At 32.4% G+C, this 12,888-nt stretch overlaps 1 protein-coding gene across 1 annotated transcript; it reads right to left on the bottom strand.

The window, feature by feature from the left end:
- Positions 1-8,323: 8,323 nt before the first annotated feature.
- Positions 8,324-9,091, bottom strand: LOC126888556 (uracil-DNA glycosylase 1-like). The gene has a single exon (XM_050656903.1). It carries the CDS (start codon positions 9,089-9,091, stop codon positions 8,324-8,326), a length of 768 nt encoding a protein of 255 aa, XP_050512860.1.
- Positions 9,092-12,888: the final 3,797 nt, after the last annotated feature.

Here is a 12,888-nt window from a genome sequence, read left to right as displayed (position 1 = left end):
TAATTATGCAGGGAAAGATTCAAGGAAGGCGCAGCATAGGTAGGAGAAAAATGTCCTGGCTGAGAAATCTCAGAGAATGGTTTGGATGCAGCTCAACTGAACTTTTTCGGGCTGTAGTGTCGAAAGTGAGAATAGCAATGATGATTGCCAACCTTCGTCGCGGGGATGGCACGTAAAGAAGAAGAAGAATTGTATATATTGCTATGCTCTATTATATATATTTAATGAAATTGTTTAGCAAAATTCTTACTTTAGTTAATTATTCAATAATTTTATTTACTGCCTGTGTAAAACAAAAGCTAAATTCAAATTAAATTTTCCAATCAATTTTATTCTCAGGGCTAATTTTGTATTGTATACAATACCTGTGATCTGTGGCTTCTAATATTTCTGATTGATTACTTCTTCCAGGGTGGAAACAGGGAAATTGAAAACACTCAATATCATATAAATGTAATCTATTGTTTTAATCAAATAAGCCGTGTACATGTGATTCTTAAAATATTAAATTTAAACTTTGTTGGAACAATCTCTTACTTAATCAATTAAACTCTAACTCTAATATCTCCTTGTTTTGACAAAAAAAAATATTTGATTAATTTATTATTTACTCATACTAAATTTAATAAATTTTACTTTTCTTCTTTTGACTTGATTTCTTAAATTTTAAATGACTAACTGCGTAAAAGAAAAGTTCAATAAACAAATAAACAAATATGGGCTTGATATAAACAAATTTTCTCCATTCCGACAAATAATTTGACTGACCTTTTTGTTTCTTCACTGCCTCGTTCTCTGGATTGCGCCGTCCTTGATTCTTCCAAACATGTACTCTCTGGATGTTGCGAAAAAGTCCCTCTCGTCACAACTGCTTCCAAAAATCATACAGGATTTGCTCGAATTCTGTTACTCAGTTTTCCTTGTTTCGATATCCTGTGCAAAAAGATATTAATCAGCTACTCGTTCTAGACAAAACAAAGGAAACTCCCTCGGACCAGGAAAATTGACTCTTCAACCGGTCGACAATTTGGTTTCAACTTGAATCTGCTCGCAAAGGCCGATTACACACACTCTACACTGATTACTAAACTTTTTAAAACAAAAAACTGGACTGCCTTCCACCGATGTAAATTACACAGTGACCTCTCGTCTCTCGCCAAATTCTGACTCCTAATTTCTTCCCCTTCTACTTTATCTTTCCCACTCAATCACAAGCACGCCTCTCTCAAAACATTTCATACCCATTTCTTCTGAAACAAATTGTTTTTCACAAAATTTTTCCACTTTGTCATATTCCAAAAGATATCATAATTAGTTATATCCTACTTTCTACTTTAACATCTAAATCTCATACAATTGGTATACCACATTAGAAACCTTCCCGGAAAAGATCTTAAAGCCGTTTTTATTTTCGTCAACGATGTTCACTTTCTAATCACCGATTTGATTGTTCATGTCCCGTGGATTTCGTCGAATCATTTATTATTAATAGCAAAATTAAATTTTAAACAATTTTGGTGATGAAAATACAGGGTGATGAAAAACTATCATTTCATGGTCGTTGCTATAATTTTAATTTTTTCTGAATTTCTTTACAAAAAAAAAAACAATTCTACAACAATATAGACATAGTTTCTAATTTCAAAGAACTTTTCATAATAGCATTTTTTGATATTCTGGAATATAAAGGTACTTTACTCTTTAACTAAATTCATATTTTTGACATAACCCTATACGGGAAATTGATAAAACTTGATATCTGATGGTTGAGTTTTAGATTTTTGACTATCCAGAGCATTTTATTAGGAATAACTTTTTTTGGTAAAATTGATAATAACAATGTTATCCATGTGGTTCCTAGCTAGGCAGACACACTGTATAAGAGCTTCTGTATAAGAATTTTTAAATTGCAATGCCATAGTCGGATTCAGCATAATCAAAAACAAAAAATAGAAACATATTTGATCAAAGTAAATGATGGATTACTGATGAGCCGAATATACCACCCAATCACCAACAGAAGTATTCGTTGAAGGCGAAGAGATAGTAGTGGGAGTTGATATGGTGAAGAAAGCTGTAAATGAACTAAAAAATGGTAGAGCTCCAGGGCCAGAAAATATTCCTGCCGAATTAATAAAATGTGGCACAGATAAACTCTTTCAAGCACTTACTTGGTGTATGAACAAATATATAAACGGAGTCACACCACCCAGTTTATGGAAAGTAGCTTATATTTCTTCCATTCATAAAAAAGGAAATAAGTTGGATTGCTCAAATTACAGACGAATATCGGTAACTAGTACACTAAGCCGGGTGTACGGGTGCATTCTTAGAAATCTCATTGAGATGGAGTATAGGGAACAAGAAGAAGAAAGAAGGCTGGTTTCCGCGCTGGAAGACTTGCACAGATAATGTCTTCTGCCTAAAACAATTAATTGAAAAAAATCAGCAACCAATCAAGAGACCCATCTCATGTTTGTTGACCTCCGTAAAGCATACGACAGCGTTCCTGTGACTAAATTGTGGAAATCACTACAAGAAACTAACATCAGCTACACTCTAGTCAACGCCTTAAAAAATCTATATGAAAATTCTACATCACAAGTAAAAATTGGCAACACACTAACTAAAAAGTTCATAGTTAACAAGGGTCTGCGCCAGGGCTGCTGTATTTCACCAACTTTGTTCAAGATATATGTTGCAAAAGCACTAAACCAGTAGAAACGTAAATGCCACGGTATGGGTATAGACCTCGGAGAGGTTTGTTTATATACCTTACAATTTTCTGATGACCAAGTGATCATAGCTAATGATAAAGACGACCTACAGTATATGGCAAGAAAACTAAAGGAGGAATATGAACAGTGGGGCTTGGAAATTAATGTGGAAAAAACTAAATACCTACCCATAGGAGCTGAGTTATCCAATATCGAACTAGAGGATAATGAACAAATCACATCCTGTAGTGAATACACGTACCTGGGAGTAATATTCGATAGAACGGGAAAAGACGATAAGGAAATAAAGAAAAGGGTAACACAAGCTAGAAGAACAATTGGCTGCCTAAATGGAATACTTTGGAGCTCCGAAATAGGAATACAGCGAAAATACAATATCTATGAAACACTTATTAAAAGCAGCCTACTTTACGGAGCAGAAACTTGGAGAATAACCGAGAACAACAGAAAAAATTTAGAAGCTGTAGAAATGGATGTGTTTAGAAGATCGTTAGGTATATCCCGTAGGGAAAGAGTTCGAAATGAGGAAGTAAGACGACGAATTGGAATAGATGGCTACTTAACAACAGACATTGAGAGGAAACATTTGATTTGGTATGGTCATGTTCAAAGAATGGAAGACATAAGATTGCCCAAAAAGATCATGCAGTGGGTACCACCAAACCGCAAAAAACGAGAAAGACCCAAAAAGACATGGAAAGAAGGGGTAACCAAAGCAATGAGTGCAAGGGATCTTAGAGATGGCCAATGGGATGATAGAAGGACGTGGAAGTTAGGCATCGGACAACGTCGAAAGACGTTCTAAAACCGATACATACATATATATATATATATATATATATATATATATATATATATATATATATATATATATATATATATATAAATGATGAATTTAACTATATTTTTAAAATTATTTATACAAAACAATTGTTATTGTTTAAACAATTAATAAACAATTAGCGGCCAAATTTGCGAGTAGAACTTTTTACTTTAACATGTATATAAACGAACAAAAAAAGTTTTAGAAAAATATAAGATTGTTTGAATTTTTCCAAAACAATGCATATTTTCGTTCTAATTGCACTCCCCTAGTAATTTGGTCTAGTGCCGCAAGTACCCTAAATCCGGCACTGTATTTAGGGATGAACTACAATTTAATATTGGAAAAAATATGTTGCCTGGTCAGCTATCGTACAAGAAACTTGACTTTTGATATTTAGAGATGGGCTTCCCAGATTATTTAAAACAAAATTCAACATAAAGAGTGTCTAGTTCTTAAACCATATTTTATTATCATTCAGAGAGAGAATAAGATACAATAAAATATCACAATACACAAGAAATAATTTCAGTATGATACCTAGTAATAAATATATTATAAGAAAAGATTGAAAAATTTATAAGTTTACACATTTTCCATCACTTGATACAAAATTTGTTTCATTTAATTAACATACTGATAATTTTATCACCAAGCTCCTTCTTCTTCTTCTTTTTCGTCTTCTTCTTCATTGCATTAAAAATATGAATTTTGTTTAAGGGTAGGTAACTTATCAATTCGTGTAAATTATCAAGATCATGTAACAATGCAGTTTTTGTGATAAGGCAAATAGCGGAGAAATCATTATACTCTGGGCTAATTAGCAAAATTCATGGAAAAGTTATTTACCAGCAATTTTATTGCTGGAATCGAATTATAATATCCTATATATTAATAATATAGGTATGCAAAGTCCGCGGATAGTGTGCTACTTTTTTTATAAACAAAATGGCGCCGACAAATCGTATTTTTTTCAATTATAGCTCTATAACTCCGAAGATTATAACTTTACAACCAAAACACCTTAATAAAAATTCACCGCAATTAAATTTTGCATAGAGATATGTTTTTCACGATTTGCTCTGACGAAAATTTTCCTCGGAAAATGCGGGTTTTCCTAACAAAAACTCTAATTTTCAAATAAAGTTTTAGGTAAGTAATTATTAATCAATAATTAAATAACTTAGTAATATCAAAGCTTTCTTGGTATAGATTGTAATTCCAGAAGCCGGTGAAAATTAAACGAATATTTTAGCAACAATTCAATTGTTAATTAACAAATTACGATCGCAATAATAACCAAAATAATCATGATACATTGATCAAACTTATAAAGATTATAAAGATGAGATGTTTATTTAATATTTTATCGACAAAATATAAATTTTTCTTTTTTTTGCATAATCTTTAAATTTTGAAAAAAAAAATAGTTATAATACGCTGGTCTAATTAGTAAAGTACAAAGAAAGGTTATTTACCAGCAATTTTATTGCTGGAATCGAATTATAAGATACTATATATTATTAATATAGGTATGCAAAGTCCGCATATAGTGTGCTACTTTTTTTATAAACAAAATGGCGCCGACAAATCGTATTTTTTTCAATTATTGCTCTATAACTCCGAAGATTTTAACTTTACACCAAAAACACTCAAATAAAAATTCACCCCAATTTAATTCTGCATAGAGTCATGTTTTTCCCGATTTGCTCCGACGAAAATTTTCCTCGGAAAATGTGGGTTTTCCCAACAAAATCTCGAATTTTCAAATAAATTTTTTGGGCCAGTAATTATTTATCAATAATTATATAGCTTGGTGAAATAAAAGCTTTCTTGTTATAGATTACAAATTCAGAAGCCGGTGAAAATGAAACGAATATTTTAGCAACAATTCAATTGTTAATTAACAACTTACAGTCGCAATAACAACCAAAATAATCATGAGACATTGATCAAACTTAGAAAGATTATAAAGGTGTGATGCCTATTTAATATTTTGTCGACAAAATATAAATTTTTTATTTTTTTGCATAATCTTTAAATGTTTAAAAAAAATTGTTATAAACAAATTAACATTTCTCATAAATTTTTTATTATATTCTAATTTAAAAAATATTTAATAGGCGTATTTCATAGGTCTTGAAAACGAATGTTTTAAAAAATTTTTCCAACCATTTGCAAAAAAGTTATGAAACAGCAAAATAAATATACCAAATCTCCGTTGTTTATAATTTGTTTTAATTGTTTCAAAGCTTAAAAGTTAGTCTATGGTACAACCTAATTACTCACAAAGAATGTCGAAAATTAGTGCAATGGTTATATTTTAATCAAAGATTAAAAATACTTTTTTTTGTAATTTTTAGCGCAAACGTAAGCCTGATACAGAGTCGGAGCTAAAATGTTCACTCGAAGCGACTGACACGCAGCATGCATTATTTATTAAAAGTGTACATCACGCGGCCGGTTGTCGCTCTGAGTGAAAATTTTAGCTACTACAGTACTGTGTTACTCTACTTTCGCGCGTGTAAATTACAAAAAAATATATATATAATCTTTAATTAAAATATAACTATTAAACTGATAATCGATATTTTTTTGTAAATAATTAGCTTGTACTTTAAACTCACTTCTACGCTTTGAAAGGATTGCAAAAAATTATAAACACAGTAGTAATCATATGTTTACTTTGCTGTTTCATAACTTTTTTACAAATGGTTGCAAAAAAGTTTTAAAGCATTTATTTTAAAGATATTTAAAATGCGCATTTTAGCTATTTTTTAAATTTATAATATAATAAAAACTTTCTGAGAAACGTTAATTTGTTTCTAACTATTTTTTTTAAAACATTTAAAGATTATGCAAAAAAATAAAAAATTCATAGTTTGTCGACAAAATATTAAATAGGCATCTCATCTTTATAAGATTTCAAAGCTTGATCAGTGTATCATAATTATTTTGGTTATTATTGCGACCGTAAATTATTAATTAACAATTGAATTGTTGCTAAAATATTCGTTTAATTTTCATCAGCTTCTGTAACTATAATCTAAACCAAAAAGGCTTTTAAGTCACCAAATTATTTAATTATTGGTAGGTAATTACTTATCTAAAACTTTATTTGAATATTAAAGATTTTGTTGGGAAAACCCGCATTTTCCGAGGAAAATTTTCCGAGGAAGCAAACACAGAAATCAGGCAAGGAGATTCACTACGCCCCCTACTGTTTAACATAATGTTGGATGCAATAATAAAACAAGTGAAGAAAAAAAGAGGGTACAAAATGCGCAATAGAGAGATAAAAATATTCTGTTACGCTGATGACACCGTGTAAGCAGGAGAGTGCGAAGACGACCTACAAAGATTACTGCACAAATTCAACATTAACGCAAAAAAAATGAATATGAAAATATCAGCCCAGAAAACAAAAAGCTTAGTAATATCCAAAGAACCAATAAGATGCAAATTGGAGTTCGACAATCAAATTATACAAGTAGTGACTTTCAAATACCCGGGAATTAATCTATCAGCCGACAATAATATCGAAGAAGAGGTAAAAGACCAAATAATTAAAGCCAATAGAACGGCCGGATGCATAAACGACACAATTTGGAAAAACAAACATCTAAGAGTGGAAACAAAGGTCCGAATATATGTCAGTTAGTAGGCCAGTTATGACTTACACGGCCGAAACAAGACCAGAAACAAGCAAAACACAAAGACATCTGGAGACCAACGAAATGAAGATCGTAAGAAGGATTGCTGGAAAAGGACTACAGGACAAAGTAAGACGTGAGAAAATCAGACGCATATGTGGGGTAGACAATATAAATACCTGGGTAAAGAACTGAAAAGAAGAGTGGAATCAACAGATAAGCAGGATGTCTTAATCAAGGATAGTAAGAATACCCAAGGACAAGTCACCGTTAGGCAGAACATGTATATGACGCCCAAGGAAAAAATGGAATGACAATTTAGGGACAGAATGAAAGGCACTGTTAAAGAAAAACAGGTAGTACTACCTATGTAAAAGAAAAAGAAGAAGAAGAACTTAATCAATTGAATTATTTTGGACCTTTAGTCATTTCTCAACATGCATAATTTTGTTTAATCAAGACTTATGTATGTAACTAAATTTCAGTTTTTCCCAAATTTCACAAATTAAAAAATATACTGATTTCCTGTTTATGAAAAATATCAGATGTCTCGTTATGCTTATCATAAACGTAGATTCTTAAATATTGATTGCACAAAATAGCACAAAAAATCAAAGAAATAAAAATTTTTATAAAATTTAATTCGTTTTATTTTTGTTTATGTACAAACGAGGAAAAAAATATAAAATATAATTCTGTTATGTCGCGAATTTAATAATAAACGAGATAATTCAATAATTATGTTTACTTCCCCTTCACTATTTCCCTCCATAACTCGGAAAACATTTACCGCACAAAAAAATTGTAAAAAAGAAATTGTAGTACATCGGATTTGCAAAAATTAATTCAGTTCTTACCATTTGTGTTGAAAAGTTGAAAATGGTGGAGATATTGAGCAAAATTCGCCATCTTGGTTTTCTTTAAAATAAACAGCGTGGCTAACGCAACAATGGAATTTAGTCGCAATTTTAAATTTACACACTAGTGACTAACCCTAAAGATTAGAATACTAAAATTTTGGGCAGCTCGGCATGCAAGGTTGAGCCTTTTTCATCTAACCCAACTGGACTTTTAGTTAGAAACATAAAAATATATAATAATCCACACAATTAGGAAATATTTTTTGGGGGAAGTGGACACCAATCTATAGGTTCAATACCGTATTTTATTAACCGTCTATTAGCATTTGAAAAATGTCTGCAGCCCAAAAAATCGTTCTTTTCATTATTTTTAGATGGGTGGCCGGTGACAAGTTTATTCCAGTCATCGTACTCAACATTATGGGATAATAACATAGCATGCCATCCCCAAAACACAAATACTATATTTTTATTTATTTGTTGCAACTGTTTAATTAATTCTGCTACGATTGTTTTCCATCCTATTTCCAGATGACTCTTATGTGGAGATTTTGTTAGAGCTGAATTTAAGAGAAGGACTCCTTGTTTAGCCCAGTAGTCCAGATTTCCATAATCTTCTGGAAAAGGTCTAAGGTTGTGTTCACCTATATCATTTCTAACTTCTTCTAAAATAGTTTCTGTTGATTGATAAATCCCCTCACCAACATCTTTACTAAACGCCAGTCCAGTAGCACTAGCATCACTTGGATCCTGGCCAACTATAACCACTTTCACATCTTCAGGTCTACAAAGTTTTGTGAATGACCATAATGTATCACTTTTTGGAAACCAATCAAAATCGTCTTTCAAAGCGAGTGCTATGTTATCTAGTGGGTTACCAAGTAGCATCTGATCAAAAACAGTTGGGCACTGACTGCAAGAAAAGACACTTCCCAGTAGAGGTTTCCATGAGTCAGGTATGTCACTGTTATTAAATATCAAAGGATATTGTTGAACAAAACACTCAAAATTAGCCATAATTTTTCGCAACGTGACTATGTTAACAATAAAACTCGATAAACGTCACGAATGCATAGTAATGTTATCGACTAATAAATATCTATTAATAGAATGTTCTCTGACCTCTCGGTTAGACTTTTATCAGAAATACAAAAATAATTGCATACATAGTTTTATGAAATAGATAACATGAATCGAAAATACCTAAGCCAAGGTAAAAATAACCCCAACATTTGTTTATTTGCAATGGAGGACAAGTAAGATTTGAAAGCTCTTGCAATTCACTGTGCATTAGTCTTTCTTCTTTAAGTACCGTCTCTCAATTGGAGGTTGGATATCATCATCACTCTCTTTACTCTATCTACCACTGCTCTGAAGAGTTCTATAGAACTGCATTTAAACCAGTCCCTTAAATTCTTCAACCATGACACTCTCCTTCTTCCTATACTCCTTCCTCCTCTTATCTTTCTCTGTATGACCAGTCTTAGCAGTTCAGATCGTTGTCCCCTCATTACGTGTCCCAGATATTGTATGTATACACCGTTCTTAGGCGTCAACGCCCTTCGGTAGGGATCTATGGGAGAGTTTCACCGAGCCGCAAGCCCTTATCCCTTGCCGTACTACTCCCTCATAGGTCGATCAGAAGCCCGCATATTCCAGTCTAAGCGCCAGATTCATATTTAGAATTTTATACTGACGCGTTAGCCTTTTTGTTTTTCCGATGGCCTGGGCTGGGCTTGAACGCACATACCTCACGGCGAAGTGAAGTGTGGGTCAGCCGCTAGTCGCACTGAGCTATCCGGTCGACCACCGATCTACCAGATATTGTAACTTTCTTATTTTTATTGTGTTTATAATTTCGTATTTTTGTGTCCTTATCGTATCCATGCCATTCTAAGCACCCTCCTGTAACACCACATTTCAAATGACTGTAGCTTATTTATGTGTTCTTGCTTCAATGTCCAGCTTTCAAGTCCATATTAAAGTATTGAAAAGACGTAGCATCTCAAAGCTCTTACTCTCAGTTCTAATCTAAGGTCTTTGTTGCAGAGAATTGTTTTCATTTTTACAAATGCTTTTCTTGCTATTTCTATCCTAGCCCTTATTTCTGTTGTTTGATCATTATTGTCTGAAATCCAGGTTCCTAGGTATATGTATTTATCAACCCTTTCGGTACATTTTCCAAATTTATGTTTGTTTATATATATCTGTTTTCTTTGTTATGATCATGTATTTGGTCTTTTTTATATTCATTTTTAGTCCATATTTTTCACAGAAACTGTTTGTTTTATTTAGTAATAATTGGAGATCACGGTGTCATCTGCATATCTCATGTTGTTAATAGTTTATTTATTTAATTTATTAAGCGCAACAAGCCTTGTAGGCCTAGGGCTAAAATGTTTACATTTCTGATTACATAAATAATATAATAAATAACTTAGTATAACTTACATAACTTATAAAACTTGTAAATTTTATTTATATACACTTCAGTCTTTTTATACACTCCTTCACCACCTCTCTCCATCTCCTTCTGTCCAATGCTAGTTCTTTCCATCTCTCAATGTTACTTTTCTTCAAGTCTTCATATACACTGTCCTTCCATCTTTTCATTGGCCTGCCTTTCCTCCTCTTTTGTATTGGTCTTCGTGAGAGTACCATTTTTGGCATTCGTTTACTTCCCATTCTCTCTATGTGTCCCAAGTATCGTATTCTCTGTGCTTTGATCGTCGTCGTAATCGTTGGCTCTTGATATAGTTCTTCCAATTCTTTATTGGTTCTTCTTCTCCACTGACCTTCTATTTTCACACCTCCATATATTGCTTTTTGCATTTTTCTCTCCCATCTTTCTAATAGGTCTGTTTCTGACTTTTTGAGCACCCATGTTTCACTTGCGTATGTTACTGTAGGTCTGATAACAGTCTTATAAATTCTTATTTTTGTTTTTCTTGATACGTATTTGGATTTCAATAATGTGCGTAATGCTCCATATTTTTTATTTCCTTTAGCTATTCTTGCCTTTATCTCCCCTTCTTCATGACCATTTTCATCTATTTTGGCTCTCAGGTAAATAATTTCTTTGGCTCTTTTGAACGAGTATGTTTTTTCTCCATCTATTTGTACTATGATGTTATTCTCTTTTTCTTTTTGGATCTCTCCCATTATCATATACTTTGTCTTTTCTTCATTTATTTTAAATCCGAATTTTTGGCTTGCGTTATTATGTTTTTCATTAACTTTTGTAGTTCTTTTTTGCTTGTTGCTAATAACGTCAGATCATCTGCAAATGCTATGCATTGGTGGCCGTTTTTAAATATCGTTTCTTGCATGTTTATTCTGCTTTTCCTGATTATTCCTTCCAATGTTAGATTGAATGCCATTGTTGATAGTGGGTCTCCTTGTCGTAATCCTTCCTTGGTTTCAAACTTTTTGGATGTATACCCTTTCCAAGCTATTTCGTATGTTTTGTTTTCCATCGTCATCTTTATCATCCTAACAATTTTACTTGGTATCCCCAGTTCTTTCATCAGTTCGTACATCTGCTGTCTATTTACTGTGTCGTAAGCCTGCTTAAAGTCTATAAACAAAGCATATAGTACTGTTTTATGTTCGTAACAGGTAGTCTGTATTTCTTTTAAGGCAAATATTTGGTCAGTCGTTGATCTGTTGTTTCTAAAACCTGCCTGGTATTCCCCCAGTATTTTTTCCGAATAATGACTTAGCCTTTTTCTTATACTTTGTGCCAAGATTTTGTATACTATTTCTAATAGTGCGATGCCTCTGTAGTTTTCGCATAGCATTCTATCACCTTTTTTATGTATAGGGCATATTCTTGCTATGGTCCACTCTTCTGGCATTTTTTCTACTTCCCATATTCTTTTTATCAGGTCATATATCTCTTTCTGTAGTCTTTTCCCTCCTGATTTTATCATTTCGGCCGATATTTCTGTTATTCCTGGGCTTTTGTTATTTTTCAAGCTCTTTATTTCGTTCTTTATTTCTTGTTCTGTGGGTATTTCTATTGCTATCTGATCATCTTCAATTTCATTGCTTTTTTCCTTTTGTACTTCGCTCTTATTTAGCAGTTCTGTGAAATAGTTTTGCCAGTTTTCCATTATTTTTTCCGGCTCATTTAGCAACATCCCTTTATCATCTCTCATATATGGGTTGTTTTTTTGATATCCCCTTTCCATTTTTTTTGCTTCCTGGTAGAATGATCTTATTTCTTTTTTTTTGAAATTTTTCTTCTATTTCTTTCAGTTTGTTCTCATTGTATTTTCTCTTTTTGCTTCTACATTTTCTTTTCATGATTTTTCTCAATTCTCTGTATTCTTCTCTAGTGCTTTCTTCGTCATTTGTGAGATTTTTGAGTCTTACTTTTCTTATTGCTTCTGCTACTTCTTGACATTCTTCATCATACCAATCTTTTGTTTTGTGTTTTCTTTTGGTTTATTGCTTTACTTGTGTTCAAGATTGCTTCTTTGATATTTTGCCATTGTTTGTCTGGGCTTGACGTTTCTTGTTCCCTGATTAGTCTGTTGGTTATTCCCTGTTCATACTTCTTCTGTGTGTTGTTATCTTTTAGTAGTCCTATGTTGAATTGTTTTCCAATTTTTTCCGTTGTTTTATTGTTTCGCTTTATGTTATGCTCGATTTTGTATTCTGCTCTCACCAAGTAGTGGTCAGAGTTACAGTCCGCTCCTCTCATGCTCTTTACATTATTATGTTGTTAATAGATCTTCTATTAATTATTATTCCTTCACTTTGAGATAGTAGTGCTTCTTCAAAGGTGGCTTCACTATATACATTAAATA

The sequence above is a fragment of the Diabrotica virgifera genome, chromosome 7, assembly GCF_917563875.1.
Source record: "Diabrotica virgifera virgifera chromosome 7, PGI_DIABVI_V3a".
NCBI lineage: Eukaryota > Metazoa > Arthropoda > Insecta > Coleoptera > Chrysomelidae > Diabrotica > Diabrotica virgifera.
This window is presented reverse-complemented; position numbering and strand designations above follow the sequence as displayed.

Coding starts and splice junctions, on each gene's coding strand:
- LOC126888556 (XM_050656903.1), bottom strand. CDS start 9,091: ATGGCTAATTTTGAGTGTTTTGTTCAACAATATCCTTTGATATTTAAT.